Source organism: Juglans regia, chromosome 8 (assembly GCF_001411555.2).
Source record: "Juglans regia cultivar Chandler chromosome 8, Walnut 2.0, whole genome shotgun sequence".
In the NCBI taxonomy this organism is placed as follows: Eukaryota; Viridiplantae; Streptophyta; class Magnoliopsida; order Fagales; family Juglandaceae; genus Juglans; species Juglans regia.
Genome location: NC_049908.1, coordinates 330,735 through 357,064, shown reverse-complemented (window position 1 = coordinate 357,064; position 26,330 = coordinate 330,735). Strand labels below are relative to the sequence as shown.

General features: G+C 39.7%; 1 protein-coding gene across 2 annotated transcripts; it reads left to right on the top strand.

Annotated features, from left to right (window-relative positions):
* The first annotated feature begins 1,404 nt into the window (after positions 1 to 1,404).
* LOC109000971 (ran-binding protein M homolog) lies at positions 1,405 to 26,105 on the top strand. Of its 2 annotated transcripts, XM_018978059.2 has the most exons (11): positions 1,405 to 1,521; positions 1,598 to 1,985; positions 3,267 to 3,413; positions 3,595 to 3,681; positions 16,542 to 16,587; positions 22,692 to 22,768; positions 23,444 to 23,606; positions 24,188 to 24,256; positions 25,086 to 25,145; positions 25,441 to 25,527; positions 25,633 to 26,105. In XM_018978059.2, exons 2-11 carry the CDS (start codon positions 1,603 to 1,605, stop codon positions 25,903 to 25,905), a joined length of 1,392 nt encoding a protein of 463 aa, XP_018833604.1. In that variant the 5' UTR covers positions 1,405 to 1,521; positions 1,598 to 1,602; the 3' UTR covers positions 25,906 to 26,105. The 2 variants fall into 2 exon arrangements, with proteins under 2 accessions (XP_018833604.1, XP_018833603.1); XM_018978058.2 differs by having other exon boundaries at positions 1,437 to 1,985.
* Positions 26,106 to 26,330: the final 225 nt, after the last annotated feature.

The window sequence follows — 26,330 nt, the reverse complement described above, 5'->3', positions numbered from 1 at the left end:
CGGGTGTAAGTTTAACATAGATGGTATGGGAGAAATTTGGGCAAGGTAGGGTGGGAGAAGAGAAATCGGAGGGGGCAGCCATGGATGTTAGTCCTTTAAGGCTTTTGATACCATGTTGTGTAAACTGTTTTCTATATTTCACTATTGCATCAAGCATGTTTACAGAAGATGCCTTTATAGGTGTGTGCTAACAAACTAATAGATTTTACAGAGGCTAGAATATTCTATACCTAAAGGTAGTGCGGTTTGTTACAAGAGGTACATCACATGCAGTGCATTCTGTTACGTGACTGCACCAAATTCTTCGAGCTCATATGTGTGTGAGCGGGAAGTTTCTGCATGGACTGTTTTAGCCTTGACATACACACACAAAAATTATACAAATTATTCTCCAAAACTCTATATTTTAACAAATTGAATGATTATTGGATATGTTAGCATTTAGATGTGAATAGACGAGAACAATCGATTTATTTACTACAATCCTTTCTCTATGTTCACCTACTCTGTAAAACACGTCCAATGTTTTTTTATTAGATGTAAACCCATAGGCATATATGTCATTTTTAATAGACTGATCAGCTTAGATCCAGTAATTATTTTTTGTATATATAAGATCGATTAAAGTGAATAAATAAATAAATTTATATTTCATTAAGATATATGCCCTACTCTCTCTATGGTACCACGATTTGCGATCAAGACAATGTGGATCAGTGTTTTAAATTTCATATCGTACCGGTCGATACGTTCGAAATTTTTCGTTTCGGCCGTCCGGCCGGTACAGGTACTATATTTGTTCCATACCGGCTAAAATACCGGCCATACCGGACTAAATTTCGGCCTGTACCGGCCTATATTTCGGCCGATACCGACCGATATTTCAGCCTATGTTTTTTTTTTTTCATTTTTTCAAACTACAAACTTATTTTTTAACCCCTAATTCAGATTAGACTATTTATAATTTATATATATGTATTTATATATAATTTATTTATATATAGACTATTATTTTGGAATATAATTTATATATATAATTTATTTATATATCGATTATCCCGAAACGTTATCTTAAAACGCTATCTCGAAACGGTATCGATATCGAAATATTTCGTTTCAGTGTCTTGACCGGTACGACGTCCGGTATGATATTCAAAACATTAATGTGGATATGATCATGTGCTTCCACATTCAAATATTTTTGGGATACCTGTATGGTGGCTCATGTAACAGGAGAGAAAAATAAAATCCATAAAGAATTTAAAAAGTGGTATTGGTAAGCATGTCGATCTTGCCACGCCATCATTTACCAAACAAAAAACAATATCGACGTGGCATAATCAGACAGATGTAGGAGCATCCCTTTGGTATGATCATCACCGCAGAGAAGTAGAAGCTTTCCCTTTGGTATGATCATCCGCGTTAATGCACAAACTGAACGCACGCTCAAAAACAGTGAATAAAAAGAAGATTCTTCCTTCTCCTTGACAAAGCGAAGCCAAAAAAATCCATTTCTCTTTCGTAAGTAAATCCCTCAAAATTCCATTTCCATCTCCAATGAAAACTTATTGAATTCTGGGATTTCTGTTTAATTCAGAAGAAATGACCAACCATAGCAGCGCCAACAGTGACAGTAACGGTACCAACATTCACAATCAAGATCTGGGCTGGTATTTCTTGGAGCTGGCGCGTCTCGGCGCGAGCAGAGCGACGCATTTGGAGGACACGGAGGAGCAGCTACCCAGCGAACTCAACACCATCAACAGCTCCGGGGGGTTCCAGCTCGTGTCCACTGATAAGCTTTCCGTAAAGTACACGAGCGTCAACCGACACGGCCACGACGTTGGGGTCGTTCAGGCTAACAACCCGGCTCCGGTCAAGCGACTCGTCTACTATTTTGAGATTTTCGTGAAGGACGCTGGGGCCAAAGGCCAGATCGCCATAGGCTTCACAATTGGTACTTTCAAGATGCGGAGGCAGCCCGGGTGAGTAAAGATTTTTTTTTTTCTCGTTTGAATTAGGGTTTCTGCTTGGTTTCTGAAAATTTCCTTCTAAATGTAATTCAAGTTGGGGTTTTAGCCTTGTTTTGGGTTCCAAATTACTATAACCTAGGGTTTAAAACTTAGAACTCAGTTAAACTGAAGTAAAGGAATTTGCAAATGGATTGCTTCGCACTGGGATAGAGGATTATAATCATTGCTTAATGGTTATCTGTATATTTGGGATAACAAACTCGGGGTTCAGGCATGTTCTTACAACGATGTCGACCCCTAAACTACGAGTTTAAAGAAGTGATAAGAAGCCCTTCAATCTCACCAAGGCCTCGTAGGAGTTCACTTGAACGAATCTTAATGTTGCAAGTGTAAACAAAAGCTTGTTATACCTCTACAATACTGTAGAAGCAGATGTAACACTTCTGAATTAGGTACCCCTACGTAAACTAATAACAAAACAGTACGCATGCTCGTTGCAAATAGGAATAAATTGGACAAGACCCATAATCGAACACTTTTTTTTGTCGGTAAACAAAATTTTATTGATGATAGGATAGGCAATAACCCGAGTACACTGGACATATACAAGAGCATCACCTATGCTTGATGATTTAGTGATACAAGAAATTCATGCAACTTCATACCACAAAAGTCTATTACAAAATTCTGATCGAATATAGTATTAAAAAAGAAATTTCTAAGCTCATCCATTGACCACTCAATATCTTCAAAGCTTCCACCATTGCTCTCCTTTCATTCACCATTGACATATTGGAACCATAATTGAATGCCTACAGATAACAAAAACAGATTCCTCCTAAGTGGAGACTAGAACCTTGTAGCCTGCAGGTCGAGTCAAATCATATCCCATAGTATTTACAAAGTAAATACCACCAAAAGTAGTTATGCAAAGGAAACAAAAACCAACAAAAGTAATACACTAACTTTTGTGGCAGGGCCGACAATTTCAACCTGCACAGGCAGGCAAATCTTTGGTAGGTCCTTTAGAAACAACATTATTCTAGCGTATTGCATTGGTTAGTGAATTACATGTTCAAATCTGCCGTGGCCTTTGAGGAGGTCACCAATGGCCACTGCATACGTTTCTAAGGACATGAAAAAAATAAATGAGAACCATAGTTTGGTATGCAGCCCTTGGTTGTGCCATTTTACACAGCTTTGAAAACTGTTGGGCTAGATTAGCATGCCTTGTTAGTTATAGTTATACAGCCATACCTGATTGTATTTATTCATTTATTGTCTATGCGGTAGGTGGGAGGCAAATAGTTGTGGATACCATGGGGATGATGGAATGCTTTATTGTGGACAAGGAAAGGGAGAGACTTTTGGCCCAACCTACACAGCTAATGACATAGTTGGCGCTGGAATTAATTATGCTTCACAGGAATTCTTTTTCACGTGAGACATTTGCCTGCAACCTTCAGCTTATTTGTTGTTGGAATCAATGAAGCTTTATATATTCTTATGTCAACATTTCACTTGGAAAAAGATGGAAGTATCATTGAATCTACTTTGGCTTATGGTCTCCTAATTGCTAAAGGGTTCTGATTGTTATATGTGCTCACTTCATTATCTCCAGTAAAAATGGGGCCGTAGTAGGAGCAGTGTACAAGGACGTGAAGGGTCCCTTATTTCCTACCATTGCTGTTCACAGCCCAAATGAGGAGTATGTTGTACAATTTCTTGAAAATCCTTATGCATCTTCTGTCATTACTCTATTGTAAAAAGTTAGTTTCTTGTGTTTTTTAATACAAGATTAAGATAGTGCAGATAGCAATCTGAATCTGGAACTTTTGCTCTTCCAGCAGAGATGAATTATTTATGGTGTTTTATAATCTAAAAATGGAGTCTTTTTAACTTCTTTTGCATGGATGGCATATTTATGCTTTGTGCGTGTTTACCAATAAAAAAAGAAAAAAAAAAACTTTTGCTGTCAACATCATAAATCAGTTATCTAGCCACTTAGTTCTTTTTTTAAAGATATAGAATTAATTAGTTTTTTTAAGTTAGAGGTTTCCATCCATGGCATGTAAGGGCCTAACTAGGATCACTTCCACATTTAAGCAAATGAACAAGAAATCTACTCTTGACAGAACTTCATGTTGATAACTTAAATACTATCTATGATGGAATCTTCCTAAAACCTAGAAAAAGACAGAATATGGTGAATTTAGTTATTGAATCTTTTAAAAATTTTGGATTGAGTGGGTTATGTCATAACAAGTGGTAGAGTTGTTGGCATGTTGGTATCATCATTTTGAAAATCATAGAAACTCAAAAAGTTTATGGTTTCCCCATGTTTAATTTGGTGTATTTGGCAAGAACACAATTTTCGAACTTTTGAAGATCGAGAGAGGACAGTGATAAAGTTAAAAACAATTGTGGTCAACACTCTATGTTTTGATGGCTGCTCATAATAGCTCCCAACTCTCTAGGTTCTTAGATTTCAAAGAAATTTTCCCTTTTTCTTCTTCTAGCTAGTTGTACATTTCCTTTTGTATGCTTCCTGTGCGCTTCGCTTGTACCCTGTGCTTTTAATAAAACTGCATTACTTATTGAAAAAAGTATTGGTTTGCATTAACTTGGACTTTGTTGCAATGAAATTTTGATGAGGCGTGTGGATCGCTATAATTGGTAGTGTGTAGGTAATAATCAAACTTTCGATGGTGTGGAGCACTAGATCTTGACCCCAAAACCACTTACCCAAGATTTCAGTTTGATTGGGGGGCTACGAGTGGCAGTATCCATATTCCTCTTTCTTATACTTTATTGTTCTCGGGAACTTTAGTTTTTACGGTGAAGGTGAACCTTTTCTATACACCCTGTATAAATGAGTTTGCCTATAGATTTTCTTCCCATTGCTCGGCCGTTTTTCGCTGACTTGAAGAAAGTTTCTATCTTTATATAAGTAATCGAAGACTTTATTGAAAAACATAAAAGCATAACCCAAATAAATAGGAAGTATATAAGAGGAACACCTAACTATAAACTTAGAAACAGTAAAGGCAGTCATGAAAAAACCATCCATTGAAGTCTATAGAAGCTACCCAGCAGAATAAAGTATTAAACTTTATCGTCTGTTCGCGACTCTCAAAATTTCTATCATTCATTTCCTTCCAAATGCACTACTAAACAAGTAAGGACCATTGTAATACCCCCATATTGAGTATAGGAGGGCAATGAATGGGATCCCATATTTCCCATGAGAAAGAAGTTTTTGCCTTTTATAATGATTCCAAGAGGATTCAATTATAAGCTTGACTAGTCTTTTGGAGTGTAATCCTAGGCGTCGCTTGAACTTTCTTTGGTTCATTACAAAATAAAGTATAAGAGGATGGTGAATGAGATTCTACATTGACTAAAGGATAGGAGTTCTTGCCCTTTATAATGATTCCGAGGGACTCCAATTGTATTTTTTTTATAAGTAAAAATTTTATTCTTCGAAATGTAATAGGTGAAGCCCATGTACACATAAAGTATACAAAAGAAAACCAGCTAAGTAAAGAACTTATAAAAAATTTTGAACCTATCCAATCTCGACCAGGCCCTTCCGTTTGAACAAGTAAAATCCCCCCTTGCTAGAGGGAAATCCACCAAGTCTAACTCAAAAAGAAGAGTTGAGAAATCAACCATAGCTGAACCCATGCTAGAGTCCCCCGATCGCTCGCTCGGAAACTGAGTGATGTTGAAATCACCCCCAATACACCACGAAAGATCCCACCAGCTACAAAGGCCAGCTATCTCATCCTGGAGAAGTTTTTTGCTACCGTCGTCATTCGGCCTGTAAACACCTGCAAAACCCCAATTAAAACCATCATCCACATTCGAGAAAGCACATGCTACCGAATAATCCCCGATGCAATCATTCACAAGATTAATTACTCTCTTATCCCACAACACCAGGATACCCCATGAAGCACCCTTAGAAGCGAGGGAGGTCCATCCTGCATAAGAGCAATTCCACAAACTTCTGATGATGTGCCTATCAATAAACTTTAGTTCATCTCTTGCAAACAAATAATGTCCGTCTTCCAATCCCGTAATAAATTCTTCACTTTAAGGCGGTTGTTCGGGTCATTCAAGCCACGAATATTCTATGATAGAATCTTGGGCTTCATGGATTGCCAAGATTCCTCCTATCCTTGTGACGCCCCCTGCTCGCACTACTCTCCCGTGCATCATAGTTAATGGAGCAGGCAAGTCTCTTAAGCTCCCTATCCTTCTTAACTGCGGATCTGGCTAGCAGAGGCTGGCTTGCCTTTATTGCGATGAAGAGAGCTTGCAACTGGTTCTCATAACCCTCACAGGTAATACCTAAGAAATGACGCATATCGTTAACCTTTTGAAGGAGCCAATCAGTTTGCAAATCATCCCAAGGAGTTGCTAGTGGCAACGAACACAGAGGACGAGGCACTTCCCCGAGTTCACATGGGTCAGTTAGCTGCACATTAGCCCCTAGCTCCTTACACACTAGTTGAAATTCTGACCCATAGGAGGAACCTACGTCCGAGACCCTCCCATCAAAAGAAGAATCATCAGTGTCTTCCCTCTCTGTGCACAAGACCTTTAAAAGAGTCTCTGAGAGGCCTAGAAGGTGCAAAGTATGAAAGATGGTAAGGGCAATCGCCAAATCGCTAATGCATGGAAGATGGTACCTTTATGTTTAATGTGGTGCACATGAAACAAAAGAAATGACCGTTGCTTTGAGGATAAGGAACGCTCTCCGGACAGTTTTAAGGACTTCTTCTTTCATACTTTGTTGCTTTGGGCCTCTTCTATTGTATGGGATGGAGCGAGTCTTAATGTTTTGTACGCTACTATCAGTAGCATGTAGTTTGTAATTAGGCTCTTTTTTGTATATTTCCTGTGTACTCGGACTTTGCATATTTACGTGGATCAATAAAACTTCTTTTTACCTATAAAAAAAAAACCCAGAGTTCATCTACATTGCGTTCCCTATTATTAAAACATCTTTCATTCCTTTCCAACCAAATGAACCACATAATACACAAAGGAATCATCTTGTTTACTTATTAAAAAAATATACTAAGGAATCATCTTCCATGCAGTTGCCACTTGGGAGCAAGTATGAAGACTGGTCCAGGTTGCTAGTAAATCGACCACTGCTTTTGGCATAACCCAGATCAGTCCAGCTCTTCTAAACACACCATCCAACAACACGTTAGCCACATCACAATGTGGAAATAAATGATTCACTGATTCCGTGTCTTTTCTGCACATAAAACATCAATCCAAAACAATCATTCCACACTTTCACAAGTTATCTATTGTCTGAATATTCCCTATTGCAGCTATCTATACAAAAAAAGCCACCTTTGATGGAACATGAGCCTTCAAATTGTATTTTTGACTAATCCTTTTGAAGTATGAGCCATGATGTGTTTTACGCTTTCCTTGACCATCTTACACTGCTACAATTTGTAATTGTGGGTTATCATATATTTTTTTTATGACGGGGGAACCACCCCATAGCAGAGCCCTTAGGACTCACCCATGTAACCTAAACCCCTGGAGAGACTAGCACAACAACCCATTGCCATGATCTCCCACTTAAATCGCAGTTTGATCCCAGGGGGAATCGAAACTGTGACATGGGGCACATGCACACAAGTTCGCCCTTACTACTAACCTTTTGGGCTTAATAGGATAAGCATCTCCAATTAGCAAATAGGTATACTAACCTTTTGGGCTTTGAAGGTAACCTAACTAGATAAAAAAAGTCATTTTGCAAGGCACTGATGATCTCCCAATGAAGTAGAAGGTGATCAACAAATTTCCTTTTTTTTTTTTTCTTGTACATACATCACCAATCTGTCACAAGGATATGATGTTCCGTAGATTATCCATGCTGAGGGTCTTCTTAAGGAGGCTGTCTACACAAAAAAAAAAAAAAAGGATGAAGAATTGCTGTCAAAGGCACCTTGTGTAATGTCCCAATGGAAGACTCAAACCACATGACCTATCTCTAAAAGGAATAGTCAATGATACAATTGGAGTCCCATTGAAAAATTATAAAGAGCAAGAACTTGTCATTCCCAAGCAATGTGAGATCCCATATATTACCTATCTTTATCCTTATTGTATGGGGTATCACACATTGGCTGTCCAAATCCTTCTCCAAGATATTCTGAGGGTATAACAACTTCTGGAACCGATGAGGACATCTCCTATTATGATTTATTTATTTTATTAATGTATTGTCTATTTTATTTAGGGTTTATATTACCCTACTATTTAAAGACATCTTCTATTTTTGTTATTTTATTAATGTGTTATTTATTTCATTTATGGTTTGTATTGCCCTACTATTTAAAGACTTGTAAGGAATATTGGAACGGTAGTTGTTTTTGAATGCAGAGTTGAGCGCCATAGCCGCCTCCTTCCAGCCCCTCTTTACTTTCTTCTTCTTCCTCTCTTCTCTTCTGGTTCATTTTCTTCTCTATTTCTTATTACTCTGTTTCTATCTCTTCTTCTCATCTCTATCCTACATCATATTGGTATCAAGAGCCGGTTCTATAGTTTTCTCAAACAATAGATTAATTTCCAAACCCATCCATCTGAGTTCCCTTCGATCCAAGCCAAAACAAAAACCATTCACCTTCGCTCAGACCTTGCCAAAAACCACCAAGTGAGACTACCGAAAATCTCCAGAAACCACCGCACCTTCCTGAGCAGACCATCTTGATAAAGCAAACCACACCCTGTTTCGGTCCCTCCGTCCATCGCATCATCTTGGTCTCACTGCCGCTCTTCACCGTCACATTCATATTCCCCTTCAGTGAATCGGCTCTCTCCGATTCTCCCTCTCGTTCTCTCTGAGTTGCCGCCGTCACTGCCTCTCCTGACCCTGAGCACACTGCCGGTAAGCCTCTCGGCCTCTCCTTTACCTCCGTCTCATCCCTCGGCCTCTCCCGAAACACTCAGTGCCGAGATACCCAGAGACAACAGGTGCGAAAAAAAAAAAAAAAAACACAGACCTCGCCGAAACCACCAGACCTGAGGCAGACGGTGCCGGAAACACGACATCTCAGCTCCGATTCTTCTCCCTCTAGCAGATGTCTCTCTCTCCCTCGATCTCTCCTCTCGCGCGACTCCCAGTGCAGAAATAGCTAGAGACGCAGGTGCCAGCAAACGAAGCTAGCCAAAATAAAAAGAAAGAAAGAAAGGGAGTCGGGTAGCTTTTTCCTTTTGCGTGACTTCTTTCACCGACTATGCACAGTTCTCAACTAGTAAAGGGAGTTTTACTATCTCTTTTTTTTTGGTTTTACACTATCGGCTTGTTTTGAAAATGTATTAATTGTTTCTATGTGTTGCTGTTACCATAGTGAATTTAGCCAAACCCGCATTTGCTACGGCCAGATTTATTCAACACTTGGATTTTGTTTTACTTCCTATTTCTTTTGTTCCCATTTTCACTTCCATAGCCTGAACCTTTACTTTTCATCTTTGCATTGATTGTCCTTCAAAAAAAAAAAAAAAATCTTCTTAAAACAAAAATATTAGCATTGCTATGTGATTGGATTTGTTCGATTAGCATTTGACCATTGCTTTGTTATTTTAAACATCAGCATTATTTGTTTGCCGTATTTTGGATTTACTTAATCCAAAAAAAAAAAAAAAACTTATTATTATTTTGCTCAGTTGATATTTTCATGACTTGCACTTATTGTTCATTGATCTCTTCGTTGCACCTCATTTAGCTAGTGTTGCGTTGCATGCAATTGCGTAGTGGTCGTCTTGTCACCTCTAGTTCCAATACCTCTACCATGGATCCTTCCCAATTTGATGCCCTCACTTGACAAATAGCTTAACTAGCCAATAACCAGCAACATGTACAAACTTAATTAGCGGTTGTCCAAACTGAGATGACTGCTACTCGTGAGGAGAACCGAGACCTAGTTGCTAGGTTGAATAATTTTGAGGAACTCCTTCATTCGTCTGACAACTCTGAAGTGTCCCATAATAGATGCTATCGTCGTCGACGAGGTGATCGACAAAATGTCAGACACGGTCGTGGGGGTAAGGATTATGATCGTGAGCGAGAACGAGAACGAGACCATTACCGTCAAGGTACTCAGTCTCCTACTCGCCATGACGAGCGCTTATTCAGAAACATTAAGCTAGAGGCCCCTATTTTTTATGATTGCCTAGATCCTCGAGTTCTTACTCAATGGATTAGGGATATGGATCGTTTCTTTACCTGGTATAGAGTCCCTGAGGATTGGAGAGTTCAATTTGCTAGTTTGAAATTAATTGGCACTGCCCAACTCTTTTGGGAAAGTGTAGAGGATCTCCTTGAGAGGTGTTATGCGCCTCCTGTTGGGAGTTGGGAAGAAATGAAACGTCGTTTTCAAGAAAAGTACTTGCCCCAATCTTACAGGGGTAATTTGCTGGACCAATGGAATGCCCTTACACAGGGCAATCGACCAGTGACTGAGTATGTCACTCAATTTGATGAATTCCGAATGAGATGTCATATTGTTGAGGATGAGGTCATGACTTTGAGTAGGTTTAGACAAAGGCCTAAAAGATGATCTTAGGTGCGAGCTTGTTCTTTAGGGCGTCGCTACACTTGACCATATGTACTCTTTAGTTTGAGACTATGAGTCGGTTATGAGGACTCCGTATAGAAGGCGTGGTGACAACCGCCCTCCCATCACCCCAGCTCCCACTCTTTCCCCTAAGTCTCTCTTAGGGCCTCCACCATCTAATATTTCCCCCGCATGGGAAAATAAGGGTAAAGGCCCTGAAATTTCCAGGACTGCCTCCCGCTTGCAGTGCTTCAAATGTAAGGGTTTTGGCCCCATTTCTTCCAATTGTCCTAGTCGAATCCTAGTCATTGAGAAACATGAGGGTATAGTTGACGAACCGTCAGAAGATCAAGTCTATGAGCCTAAACTTGAGGAGTTTGATGATTTAGGTGATGATGAGGATATCTTCTTAGGTTGTATCCGAACCCTTCATGTGGATCTAGGTTCTGTACCCCTTGCTCCCGACACACCCCGATTAAGTGTTGTACGTTGTACCCTTACTCAACCCAAAGGTGCTGATGATTGGCGTCGTCATGCCATCTTTCATACTTATATCAAAATCAATGATAAGGGTTGTAAAATCATTGTAGATAGTGGGAGTTGCATTAACGCGGTTTCTGTGGCTACTGTGTCCCGTCTTGGGTTGCAACCAGTGCCTCACCCTCAGCCGTATAGTGTCTCTTGGGTTGATACTTCTTCCGTAGCTGTGAAAGAGCGTTGTCTGGTACCTATCTAGTTCCTAGAATATAAAGATCGTATATGGTGTGACGTCATTCCTATGGATGTCGGTCATGTCATTCTTGGCAGGCCTTGGTTATTCGACTTAGATGTGACCATCCATGGTCGGTCCAATTCATGTTCCTTTGTGTTTAATGGAAAGAAGATTCATCTTAACCCTTTACCCCCAAATTCTATTGGCTCACAACAAACAAAGAAAATTTTGGAACGAAAGTGGCTAAATATCATTAACTCTACGGAGTTTGAGTGTACACTCGTGGGTGCTTCTGTTGTGTTTGCTGTGGTTGTTATGGAGGTTCTGTTGGAGTCTCCAATAGTGACCCCTGGTGAGGCCCAGTCATTTTTTCAGGAGTTTCGGGACCACTTACCCCCTCTACGAGATATTCAACATGCCATAGATCTTGTCCCAGGAGCGTCCCTTCCAAACTTGCCTCATTATAGGATGAATCCCACCGAGCATGCTAAACTCCAAAGACAAGTGGGTGAGTCCTTGTGCAGTTCCTGCTAGGGGTGTAAATTCAAACCGGAAAACCGGACCGGACCGAACCGGACCGGTTTTACCGGTTTTGAACCGGTCCGGTCCGGAACTGGTTTTTAAAACGTAAAAACCGGTCGGTTCCGGTCCGGTTTCGGAATTTTTTGGACCTGACCGAACCGGACCGGTTGATTAAAAAAAAATAAAAAATAATATTTTTATATATAAGTTTTATACAAAATATTTTATATATATTAAATATTAATATATATAAGTTTTATATATAATGTATAATTATAAATTTTTATGTGAAATTTTATATATAACATATATATTCATATATGAAATAATTTTTTATTATAATTTATAAATTATTACATAAAATGTTAATACTAAATCACTAAAAGTTTATAACTAATACTAATATATAACTTATAACTATACCAATAGTCTAATATTAATACTATTATATAGTCTAATATATTAATAAAAGTATAAAACAGTTTTTTTTAAATCAATTTTTTTTTTATAAATAAATTTTTAATGACAAATTGTGAAATTTACATTTTAAAAAAATTGAAAAACGGGACCGGACCAGACCGGAAACCAGTAAAACCGGAAGTACCGGTTTAGAAGGGTAACCGGTGCGTAATCGGTTTTGAAAAATATAAAACCGGTACATACCGGTTCGGTCCTAGATTTTATTTAAAACCGGACCGGACCGGTTACACCCCTAGTTCCTGCTCTTTTGACTCCTAAGAAAGATGGCTCTTAGAGGATGTGTATTGATAGTCGTGCTATTAATAGGGTCACAGTGAAATATCGATTTCCCATCCCTAGGCTTGATGATATGTTAGATATGATGGTTGGTGCCATAATATTTTCTAAGATTGATTTAAAGAGTGAGTATCACCAAATTAAGATTCGCCAGGATGATGAGTGGAAAACTGCCTTCAAGACGAAGGATGACCTTTATGAGTGGTTGGTCATGCCTTTTGGACTAACCAATGCCCCAAGTACTTTTATGAGAGTGATGACACAAGCCCTTTGGCCTTTCATGGGCAAGTTCCTCGTCGTCTACTTTGATGACATTCTCGTTTACAGTAAGACTAAGGAACAACATCTAGATCATCTCACACAGGTTTGTTCCACCCTTCGTGAAACAAATATGTATGCTAATGTGAAGAAATGCTCTTTTTTCACCGATCGAGTTGTCTTCCTAGGATTCATTGTGTCTTCTACTAGAGTATCTGCTGACCCCACAAAGATTCAGACCATTGTTGGTTGGCCTGAGCCCAAGACTATACATGACATTAGGAGTTTTCATGATCTGGCTACCTTTTATCGTCGTTTTATTAAGGGGTTTAGCACAATCATGGCTCCCATCACGGAGAGCATGAAGAGGGGAGAATTTCAATGGACATCGGAAGCGGCTAAGGCTTTTAAGTTAGTCAAGAAGTGAATGATGGAAGCTCCTGTCATGCGACTTCCTGACTTCTCCAAAATTTTTGAGGTCGAGTGTGATGCCTCAGGGGTGGGAATAGGTGGAGTTCTTAACCAGGAACGCCACCCTGTTGCTTATTTAAGTGAGAAGTTAAATGATGCCAAACAACGGTGCTCTACTTATGATAAGGAACTGTACGCGGTTGTGCAAGTTTTGCGCTATTGGCGCCATTATTTGTTACCTCAAGATTTTGTTCTTTATTCAGACCATGAGGCCCTCCGCTATCTTAATTCCTAGAAAAGATTGAATTCTAGGCATGGCCGTTGGGTTGAATATTTGCAGGCTTCTTCTTTTGCTTTAAAGCATAGGAAGGGTGTTGAGAACCAAGCAGATGATGCCTTGAGCCGTTGCATCTCCCTTTTGTCTATCATGAATGTCAAGGTCATAGGTTTTGAAAGACTTAAGGAAGAGTATGAGTCTTGTCTTGATTTTAAGGATACTTTTCTCGCTTTGCAAAGCGGGCAGTCGGATACCACTAATGGTTTCCGTCTGGATGCTGGTTATCTTTTTAAAACCAATAAGTTGTGCATCCCTCGGACTTCAGTTAGGGATTTTATAGTTTGGGAAGTTCATGCCGGAGGCTTGGCTGGACATTTTGGACGTGATAAGACCATAGAAGAGATTGAACGTCAATTCTATTGGCCCAGCTTGAAGAGAGATGTGGCTAAGATAGTTAGCACCTGTAACACTTGTCAATTAGCCAAACAAAAGCGACAGAATACTGGTCTCTACACACCCCTTCCTGTCCCTAGTTGTCCTTGGCAAGACGTTAGTATAGATTTTGTTTTGGGACTTCCACGCACTCTGAAGAAGTATGATTCTATTTTTGTTGTAGTGGACCGTTTCTTGAAAATGACTCACTTTATCCCTTGTAGCAAAACTTCAGATGCGTCTAAGGTCGCTAGGTTGTACTTTAACGAGATTGTCAAGTTGTATGGTCTTCCTAAAACTATTGTTTCAGATAGGGATGTTCATTTCACAAGTCATTTTTGGAGCACCCTATGGCATATGGTTGACACTAAATTGAAATTCTCCACTGCTTACCACCCCCAGACAGATGGTCAAATTGAAGTTGTTAACTGTAGTCTTGGCAACTTATTAAGATGTCTGGTCCAAGAAAATCTTAGGAATTGGGATTTGATCCTCCCTACAGCTCAGATTGCATATAACAGTTCGGTGAATCGGTCTATAGGTATGAGTCCCTTTAAAGTTGTTCATGGCTACAAACCTAGGAAGCCTTTAGACCTTATTCCCATGTCTCCTCATGCTCATGTGTCTGTGTCAGTTGAGGCATTTGTTTAACATCTTTATGACTTGCATATTGAGATCAATAAATAACTTGAGGCCAGTAATGCATCATATAAACTGCGAGCTGATTTGCATAAACGACATGTTGAATTTAAGGTTGGGGATTATGTTATGATCCGAATTAGACCGGAACGGCGTCCACCTAGATCCGCTTCCAAATTGCAGGCACATAGTATTGGTCCTTTTAAAATTTTAAAGCGTGTCGGTCCAAATGCATACATTATTGATCTTCCATCACATTTTGGTTACCACTCTACTTTCAATGTTGAGGACTTAGTTGCTTACAAATGCCATTTCAATCCTTCCAGTGATCCTTTTCTACCTCCATCTGTGAACCCTGATCCTGAACCTTTTGTCACTCTTAATCCACTACCATCTATCACAGCACACAAAGATAAAATTGATACTATTCTAGATGAACAGATTGTGTTGACCAATGATGGAGAGGTTCAGCGTTTCCTTGTTCATTGGGTCGATCGACCAAATTCTGACTGTACATGGATTCCCAGAGAGACACTCCAGCAGCTTGATCCAGATTTATTGGAGCTTTATTGGAGCCAGCAGGATCTTCCTTTGCCCCGGGTCACTAGCCACCTGTTCTAGAGAAGTGGGTAGGGACACCAGACTCAGGCCTCCACTCACACGTGTTTATGGCCGTCAGAAGAAGCGTGCTCAACCACTTAGCTTATGGTTGGGTGATTGATTGCAGCCTTAGTGTGACTCGTCAACTCGACAGAGTCGAGCTTTTCCACCCTGGGAGAGTTGATGAGGACATCTCCTATTATGTTTTATTTATTTTATTAATGTCTTGTCTATTTTATTTAGGGTTTGTATTACCCTACTATTTAAAGACATATTCTATTTTTGTTATTTTATTAATGTGTTATTTATTTCATTTAGGGTTTGTATTGCCCTACTGCTTAAAGACTTGTAAGGAATATTGGAACGGTAGTTGTTTTTGAATGCAGAGTTGAGCGCCACAGCCGCCTCCTTCTAGCCCCTCTTTACTTTCTTCTTCTTCCTCTCTTCTCTTCTGGTTCCTTTTCTTCTCTATTTCTTATTACTATGTTTCTATCTCTTCTTCTCACCTCTATCCTACATCAAGAACATTCAAACAATGAGCTTCACTTCCTTGGAATGGGCGCAAAGAATCTTATATGCACCTTCAATACATAATCTTGTGAGTGCAAAAAGAACTCCATGAAGGCATCAACCTCTCAGTCATGAGTTGCTCTGAAAAACTATCTATCTACTGAGGGGAGCAATTGAAGAACTCTGATTGATTAGCCCATTAAAACCTTCTGCTTGAAGAAAGTATGATTACTTGGTTGAAGCTGCTGAAAAAGTTCCGCACGCTTGTGCTTCCCTATGAGTCCATTTAGATCAGTAAAAAATACTATCAAGCTTTTATGTTTGGTAAACTTTATTCTGTAGTCTTAAGTAACCTACATTCTCCAAAATGCTCTTTGTGATGTCCCACTAATTCCCACATTGGGTGGGAGAAGCATGATAGAGGCGAATAAGCATGATAAAGAAAGAATAAAAAATACCATTTAAATGGAATAGGAAAAGAGTAAATAGTGAGATGTATGATGTACTGGAAATATGGATAGCTAAAGTAGAGGGGGAGGTTTTTTGTTTGACTAAATTAAGCTAAACTTTTGAAGAATTTGTTTTCCAATGTGCCCCACACCGATCCTGCTAATGTGAAAGTTCTGAGCTTTCATTTGTTATTTTGTGAGAAACAAATTAGAAATCAGAAGCTTCTTTTATGCATTTGTGAAGAATACTAAATCACCCCTCCTGAAGTCTTGTTGCACTTACTAGTTGTTCTATTAGTCATTGCACAGTAATTACACTTATAGTCATTGCATGGCAGTCAAATTTACTGTTCATTTTGTCATAGTGCACATTGACTTTTCAGCCGTGTATATGATTGAATTTTCCAGGGTTCAGGTCAATTTTGGGCAGAAGCCATTTGCTTTTGATGTTAAGGCAAGATATAGTTCTCCTCCTTATGCTTCTTTTTGTTTACAGGCTGTATTTGGGTCAACTTTGCTTTTTTTTCCTGGTTTTATTCTCAGCTACTGTATTGGGTGATTACCTAGGCTGAAGAATGTGAGATAGTCTAATAATATACATGCAAACCACACTTACACCTCAGCTTAGAGTTCCACATGCACACTTGAATACACCCGAGTATTTCTAATATATCCACTACTTCATTATAGTAACAGCACCATTTTAGCCCCTCCCTTTGAGGTAAGTGGCCTTCCATTTATTTCATTTCTAAATTTTCCCCGAACTCCTCTCCTCTCAGTAACCTAGTATTGATGATATTAGTAATGTGCAATAAGGTTTTAATTAGTTAATATCAATATATCTTTCATCTTCAAGGTGTTAAGAGTGTTAGGAGAGAGAAAACCTCTCCGTGCACTTTCGTTCTCATACATTTTTTTTTTTTGCATGAACTTGTATTTCGATGGTGTTAGTGATTGTTTGAAAGCCCGAGTATTGTTTGGTTGGGGGGTTTTCACACATCTCTGTGGACAATGGGTCTTCTGAAACTTGTGGTGGGTGAAGCTAAGGCTTTCGAGGTAGTAAGGGAAGGAAAATATGTGCTTATAACTGAGAGAGGTTGGAAAGGGGTGAATGAGATACGTTTGGGGGTAGGTACGCCATGTTGGTTCTCCAAAGCCATGGAGGATTGTCTGAAGATAGGGAGGAAGGAGTTTTATTCCACTTACAGGGAAGGAGTTAGGAGATACATTGCACAAAAATGATCTAACTTTAAAGGTTGCTTTATGGCGCTGGTGCCATCTTCATACCAGAAGATAGGGAAGAGAGGGGATGGAGGAAGATGGTGGAGGCTCTAAGGGAGGTTGGGGGTGTGGGTGGTGCTGCGAATAGGCCACAACATACGATGACGACAGCGCAACAACAACCACTATCTCGGACATATAGGGAGGCTTTGCAACCCAGGAGTGGAGCTAGTTCTGACATAGTGGCAAGCTCGAAAGGAGTGGTAGGCCTACAAAGGAGTGCTGTTGTCTCTGTGATTGCACAGGCGAGGGAGGAAGGTGGCAGTATTGATGTTGGATTATTTGAGGAAAGGGAGTAATGTGTTTTGCTTGAGTTGAAAAGCCAAATAGAGGAAATGCAAGGAAAAATAAATTGGTTGATACGGTGCGCAAAGGAGCAGAAGGGGGTGGGCCTGGGCTTGGAAGTGGGCTGTGGCCTTAAGGAGGATTTGATTTACAAGGGGCCTCAGCCTGTGAAGCTGAACAAGAGCCAACAAGGGCCTTCAGGAGATGCTAAGCTGAAGGGGAAGATGAAGGCAGTTGGGCTGGGCCTGAGCAAAAGCCCTCGCAAAATCTGGAAGGAGAAGGGTCTATGTATCGGGCCTCAACACGTCTCGGGTTTGAAGGAATAGCCCGAAACTTCTGCCCCAGTGAAGGTTCTTGGGCTGGACCTGGAACAGAACTGGGCGACGGTCAGCTGTGATGCTGGTGGTCGTCCGGTGGGGGTATCTCCGACGCCGGCAGTGGCAAAGGGGGATTTTGTGAAGCACAGTGTAGACACCGAAGGCCTGGAGTTGAGTCCAACAAGAGAGGGAGCTGCACAGGGAGGGGCGCCACCCTGTGGGCTGCCACAGATCATGCCAACAAGACCTGGGCTGCCGCAGAACTCACTGTCATCCTCGGACCAGGTTTAGAACAGCACTATGGTGGAAGAAATGGCCTACGATGGGTGAAAGGAAGGAGGGGGGAGTTAGAACTTGCTGTGTTGGAGAATGAGGGTGCGTCGGAAGAGGGGGAGATAGAAGGGGAAGGATCTTTGATCCTGTTTGAGCCATGTAAACACTCAGCAGAGGGGATGGAGTCTCCAGGAGAGGATCCTACATCAATAAATATGATTCCTCCTACTCTCTTCTCTGATTGGGTTCTGAAAAAGGTGGAGGAACTTCAGAGTTGTATGGGGATTTCTTGTGAGGGCTATAGGGTCAAAAAGAGAAAGGGAGTTGAAGAGGCTGACCTGGTCCATTAATTATGACGGAAAGGATGGGAGTGCAAGTCATGGAAGAAATAAGGGGGCTGGATTAGTAGTTAAATGAAAAGCACAAAATATTGATTTGGAATGTTAGGGGGTTGAACGAGATCAACAAACGCCTTCGTATAAGATATCTCTTAAGACAATGGAAGATGGATATTATTTGTCTACAAGAAACAAAACTGAAGATCATCACTAGAAGAACTATCCGAAGCATATGGAGTTGCCAATATGTCGGATGGACATACTTACCTTCGAAAGGAGCCTTGGGTGGAATTTTGGTCATGTGAAGAGGATTGTGGAAAACATTGAGGAGTTTGTGGAGAATTTTCGGTAGGGTGTTCTTTCAAAAATACAGATGATGGTTTTCTATGGGCCTTTGGAGGGGTGTATGGCCCCAACTTGGATTGTGAGAGGCGGCTACTTTGGGATGAACTTGCTCTCCTATGTACTTGGTGGGATGTACCTTGGTGTATTGGGGGAGATTTTAATGTGACAGGGTTTCCTAGTGAAAGATCAGGGGAGGGGCACAACCATGCGATGATGGAATTTTTGGATCTAATATTTGAATTGGGCCTTATGGATATACCGTTGATGGGAGGTGAATATACTTGGGCTAATAATCAAAGCTGGTCAAGATTGGACAGATTTCTCATATCTCCTTCTTGGGAGCTGCAATTTCCATATTTATGTCAAAAAAGACTTCCAAGGATATGCTCGGATCACTTCCCGATTATGTTGGACTGTGGAGGTATTCAAGGGGGTAGAAGGCCTTTTAAGTTTGAGAATATATGACTAAAAACAGAGGGGTTTGTGGATTTGATTAGACAATGGTGGAATTCATTTAAACTCCAAGGCACTCCTAGCAATGTCTTGGCTGAAAAATTAAAGGCTTTGAAGAAGGAATTGAAGACATGGACGAGCAAGTATTTGGTGATGTAACTATACAAAAGAAGAGTTTATTCCAAGAGTTACAAAGCTTGGAGGGTGTAGGAGATGGGCATAACCGAAAAGGGCAAGTGGTTTCTGAACTAGAAAGGTTGATCCTAATGGAGGAAATTTCGTGGCGACAAAAGTCGAGGACATTGTGGCTTAGGGAGAGGACAAGTGCACAAAGTTTTTTTCATCGAGTTGCGAACTCAGACAGGAGGTTTAATACTATTGAGTCCATGAACATTGATGGAGACCATCTACAGACCAAGCGGAGATAAAGGATCATGTGGCTGGACATTTTGAATATTTGTTGTCGGAACCTCATGCTTGGAGGCCTACTTTAGATGGACTAGTTTTTTAGTCCATTGACCAAAGTAGTATGGATTGGTTGGAGAGACCATTTGAAGAGGAAGAGGTTCAACTGGTAATCAGAAAAATGAACAAAGATAAAGCTCCGAGACCAGATGGTTTTACTATGGCATTTTTTCAGACTTGTTGGGAGGTGGTAAGAGAGGATGTCATGCTGGTTTTTCAGGAATTTTACAATTTTGGTAAATTTGAGAAGAGTTTGAATGCAACTTTTATTGCACTAGTCCCTAAAAAGGCAGGTGCAATAGAGGTACAAGATTTTAGGCCTATTAGCCTAGTGGGCAGTATGTACAAAGTCCTTGCTAATAGGATGAGCACGGTTATGGACAAGATTATCTCAACGTCTCAAAATGCCTTTGTGAGAGGGAGACAAATCTTGGATTCGGTTCTTATAGCGAATGAGTGTTTGATAGCAGAATCAAGTCGGGAGAGCCAGGTATCTTATGCAAATTAGATATGGAGAAGGCCTATGATCATGTTAATTGAGATTTTTTGCTCTATATGTTGAATAGATATGGGTTTGGGGAAAGATGGAGGACGTGGATGAGGCATTGTGTGTCAACGGCCCGCTTCTCGGTATTGGTAAATGGTGACCCTGTGAGCTTCTTTAATAGTTCGAGGGGACTAAGACAAGAAGATCCATTATCACCATTTTTATTCGTCATAGTAATGGAGGCCCTAAGTAGAATGGTGTCGGCTGCGGTAGAGGGGGGATTTTTTTCATGATTTTCAGCAGGAGCTACTAATCATGGTTCCATCATTATTTCCTACCTTTTGTTTGCGGATGACACATTTATGTTTTGTGAGGCAAATGTAGGACATGTACAATCTTTGAAGGCTATCTTACTTTGTTTTGAAGCAGTATCTGGTTGAAGATTAATCTTACTAAGACGGGGATGGTTGCGGTGGGTGAGGTAAGTAACATTAGGGGGTTGGCAAACATATTGGGATGTGTGGTTTCTTCATTTCCATTGAAGTATCTCGGTCTTCCGTTGGGAGCTTCTTTTAAAGTTGAGACAATTTGGGAGAGGTGTTAGAGAAAATAGAGCGTAGGTTGGCTGGGTGGAAAATGTTATATTTAACTAAAAGGGGGCCGATCACTCTTATTAAGAGCACTCTATCCAACCTTCCCACATATTACTTGTCTCTATTTCCTCTCCCTGCCAACATTGCAAATAGAATAGAGAAACTTCAACGTGACTTCCTGTGGTGTGGACTAAAAGATGAATTTAAATTTCACGTAGTGGGGTGGGATAAGGTGTGTACTCCCTTGAGAGACGGAGGATTTGGGGTTCGTAACATGAGGGCCTTTAATAAGGCTCTATTGGGAAAATGGTTGTGGCGCTATAATAATGAAATGGGAGCTTTGTGGAAAGGGCTGATCGGCATGAAGTATGGAAGTGCTCCCAAAGGGCCCCCCCGTGGTGGTTCTAGAGAGGGGAGGGGGGGCATATGGTGTGGGATTATGGAAGTACATTCGGAAAGGTTGGTGCTCCTTTGTTAGTCATACTCGACTGTGTTTGGGGAATGGCAATAGGATCAGCTTTTGGTATGATGTGTGGGTGGGAGACACGGAGTTGAATGAGGCTTATCCCACTATATTTAGAATTGCATGGGACAAAGAAGCTATGGTGGCTTACTTGCGGGTTATAACTCATGGCCCACAAGAATGGAACGTTAGCCTTACTCGAGATGCACATGATTGGGAAGTGGCAGAGCTGGTGGAGTTTCTTAAACTGCTGTATAACGCTGCTATTGCTGTCACAAATGAAGATAAGATGGAATGGAGACCTTCTAGGAAAGGGATTTTTTCTATACGCTCCTTCTATGAATCAACTACCATGCAACATCGGCAAAATTTTCCTTTGAAGAACATTTGGAGGAGTAAAGCACCTACAAAGGTTGCTTTCTTTGTCTGGACAGCAGCCTTAGGGAAGATTCTGACTCTTGATAATCTTAGAAGACATGGTTTTATTATCACAAAATGGTGTTGTATGTCTAGAAATAGTGGTGAATCGGTGGACCATCTACTCTTACATTGTGAGTTTGCACGAGAAATCTGGAATTGCTTCTTCAGCAGAATGGGAATTGCATGGATAATGCCGGGAAGGGTGGTGGAACTGCTAGCAAGTTGGAGAGGGATTACCGAGACATCACAGATAGCAGCTATGTAGAAGATGGCTCCCTTATGTATTCTTTGGTGCATTTGGTGTGAAAAAAACGATAGACATTTTGAGGATCATGAACGATCATTGGAAGAGTTTAGGAGCTTTTTTTGGAAGACATTATTTATATGGGCCATCGCTCTAGATTTGAATGGTCTCAGCTTCTACGACTTCCTTGTAACTGTTTCTAGTTCCTAAATAGGTGTATTCACATGTATACTTCTAGTGTACCTGGGCTATGCCTACTTTCTTATCAATAAAATATCTTATTACTTATATAAAAAAAGTAATGTGCAATAACTTCAGCTTAGTAAGCGTGCACACTTGAACACACCCAAGTATTGCTAAGATGTCCACTATTAATGGAGTGACTTCAAGCATTTCGACAGAAAGGTTACTCCTGTAAGATGAAAGCAACTAAGTGGATTATAGTTAGTGAATTGAAACTAAGAGGATAGATAAAAATTGTTTGTACCATTCTTTCTGTCCTTTTGAACTCAGAAATCACTTGATAATTTTTCCTGGAATTATTGATGTTGTGTTTATTAATTTTTTGTTTTAACATTCATATCATTTGATTAGGATTTTGAAAAACAAGAGAGAATGAAGCAACAAGCAACTATTGAAAAGATATCTTTGCCACCAAACGTCAGTTATGGGTAAGATGATATCAGATAAATCTTATTTAACCAAGACGTGTTATTCTTTGTGGTACACCTTGTAAGGTTCTTCTTATATAGATGACATGTATGGAGTGGTCTGATTTATGTTGATAGAGCTAGAAGTTTATCTTACCATCAAAGCTTGTCTTTCTATAGAGCTTGACTTTTGATTTATGGTAATGGTTATTAAACTGAAATCTCTGCCTCCCTAAATTTAGGGAAAATGCAATTACATGGAATTGGATTAAGAAAAGCATTTTCTCCACCCACCCATCTCTCTAAATTTTGTTCAGTACATTGTCACCCTCTTTTTTTTTCCTCTTAAAATGCTTAATTTGTCAAAGGTAACATTTGGAGACCAAATCCAGCGAAGTTGCAAAGCAAAATCAAATCAATGGCTCATATAGTCATGGTCCTAGTAAATTTATTTCAACGCATTGTGGTCTACCTCACAGTGGACTGTAGAATATTGGCTAATGGCTACACAACTTTACATTGGCTTTCCTGCCAATTCGCTGCCAAATGAATACAAATCCGTTAGTGTTGTTTTTTGCTGAGAACTACGTCTTAGAAACATATATATTCCCATGTGCTCCTGGAAGCCATCATATTACTGTTATTTCATCTATGACTACCATTCTTTAATTACTAATTGACTTTTATATGAAACAGAATTGTTCGCTCCTACTTACTTTTTTATGGCTATGAAGATACACTCAATTCATTTGACGTAGCTAGTAAAACTACTGTGCCTCCTGTATATATGGCTCAAGAGAATGGCTTTAATGAGCAGGACATCGTTTATGCATTAAACCAGAGAAAGACTCTTCGAAAGGTATGATATTTTAGATAGACGATCAATATGTTCATACGGACTTTTGGTTGACAAATCAGTAATAGGAAGCATATGGGTGCAGTGCTTCTTCTTCTTCTTCTTGGATTACTCTTAAATCTTGAGATGGGAAGCATATTTGAGTAGATTCAACTATGTGTGATAGACTCTTACCCGTTTTTGCAATGCATTTGTGGAGTAACAATTTTGGCTCTGGAATAATTAGGTGGCTTTTGTTTGAGGGAGCACTTATTTTTTTCCATTTGAAATAAACACTCCTTTTTTCTATGAGGTACCTGAACTTTTAGTTTGATCACCAAAATTAGTTTAATGGACCTATTTATCCTATTGGGTGCAAGAAGTAATTCCAATATACATAAAACGTTGACCCATGATCACTTAGCTGTGGAGATTCCCAAATCCTTTCCTGGATGTGTGAACTGAAGTTTACGTAATCATTTCCCTTCAAACTTAAAGAAATGCTGATTTTCGCTTATTATCATTGTACTGCTTTATATTCAAGTACTGGTGTTTTCGCTTTTATTTGCTTTTGCAAATTGCTAACCTATTTTTACTGGATGAAGCTAATAAAGAGTGGGGAGATTGATTCTGCACTTGGTAAACTTCATGACTGGTATCCCCAGATTGTTCAGGTGGACTCAAGTTTCTGTGAGATGCTTTTGCAGTTCTTTTTTTTAAAAGTATATTTGTTAATATTTCTGTATTTACTTGAAAGCATTTGCTGGCCACTTCCGTTGGGATGTGGCTGGAACAGATAAAATTGGGTTTCAGAGATATATTATAGAGTCCTTTGCTATACACATCATCCTACGCACACCACATGTTTTATTTTTTATTTGTTTTATTCCTACTAAACTAAGTGTGTTCTTCTACTCATTATCCATATACTACACATTTGGTAAGGGAAAAAAATAAAAAAAAAACCATGTGTGGTGTGTGGTCTAAGGATGATGAGTAGAATTTTTCTATAACTAGGGGACATTAAGATGAACTACTAAGCCAGTGGTCTGGTTCTGGTTGGCCAGTCAAACTTTCTTTTGGTGCAATAGACTCATATCATATGTTTACATTATGAATGCAGTCCAGACTTCCAATATTTTGTCGGGTCTGCTAAGTCTGAGGTGCAGTTGGACCTTTGTAGTGCTTGTGGTTAAAAAATCCATTTGTTTATTTCTTTTCCTTTTTTTCTCAAATTTTTTTTCTGGGCAAGGGTGGTTGAGGCTATAATGTACCTGTTACTTTAACAGCTATAGCAAAAGAGATATGCATGAAGAGAAAAGGAGAGAGGGTTGGGGGTGGGAAGACTGAAGAGCATGGGAGCTTAGGATGAGGAAAGCAAATGAGGAAAAGGAACTATACTGATGTCGTCGCATGATCAGATTACATAGCGGACCTTTTTGCCAAAATTATTATCTTTTATGTCCCTGAAAAAGTGAAGATAAATCGGTTGTGCTTTTGCAGGATGATAAATCAGCTACCTGCTTTCTTCTTCACTGTCAAAAGTTCATCGAGTTGGTTCGTGTATGTTCTCTTCTTTGCCCTATTGAATTTTCTTACAATATGCTTTATACACACAGAAAGCCAACCTACTTCAATTGTAGAAGGTTTTTGTTTGTTCCAAAGAAATGAACACAGGTTACCCATTCAAAAGTCCATTGTCATAAGTGAACTAATTTTAATGAACAAAAACATAGATCTTGGTCTATGTTCTTCTGCAGAAACTGCACTGTGCCATCTGTTCTCATCTTTATCCTTTGACTGAGTATAATTAATCAACTATTTATTCATAGTTTGAAAACCTGTATTTGACAAGTAGGTTGGGGCACTGGAGGAAGCTGTGAAGTATGGAAGAATTGAACTGGCAAAGTTTTTTGGGTTGACCGGTTTTGAGGATCTTGTTCAGGTATGAAAGAAATCGTTTGCGAAGCATAATAAAATCGTTTGCAAGTAGGAAATACTACTTCTGCATTTTGAGTTAAATAATAACTGTAACTCACTCTCTATCTAGGATTGTGTTGCCTTGTTAGCATATGAACAACCACAGGAGTCATCAGTTGGATATCTGCTTGAAGAGTCGCAGCGAGAAGTTGTGGCTGACACGGTTAATGCCATGATCTTGTCAACGAATCCCAATTTGAAAGACTCACACGCTTGCTTGCAGTCTTGTCTTGAGAGGTTACTCAGGCAGCTAACTGCTTGTTGCTTGGAGAGAAGGTCCTTAAATGGGGATCAAGGTGAAGCTTTCCATCTGCACAGAGAACTCGACATCAGTAAGAACTAAGAAGGCTAACTGCTAGCTTGCGTTGGTCACACCTCTCCATCTTCCCCTTGATAGCAAAAGTTGCCTAAGCTGCTGCAAGCGAACGCATTGGTTTTAGGTTATGGTATACTGTATAGATGCTCCCTTGCTACTAGACTGATTCGCAACTTTTAAACTTTTACCTTTGAATGAAAAAGTGAAAAAGTTTGAATTGAATTGAATGGTAGATTCAGTATGGAAATACTTAGATTATGTGGAAGACGTTTCATATGACTTGTCAATTAACTTCTTGAAGGTGCCATCTGATTGCAAATGAGTGGGTAAGGTAGGATTAGATTCCAACTTTTACTTTTCTTGCTATTCCTAGACGAAATGCCTAACTTAAAATTGTTCTTGAAAAAATATCCTCGTACACTAATCCTTTAGACCCCGAACCCAAATGACAC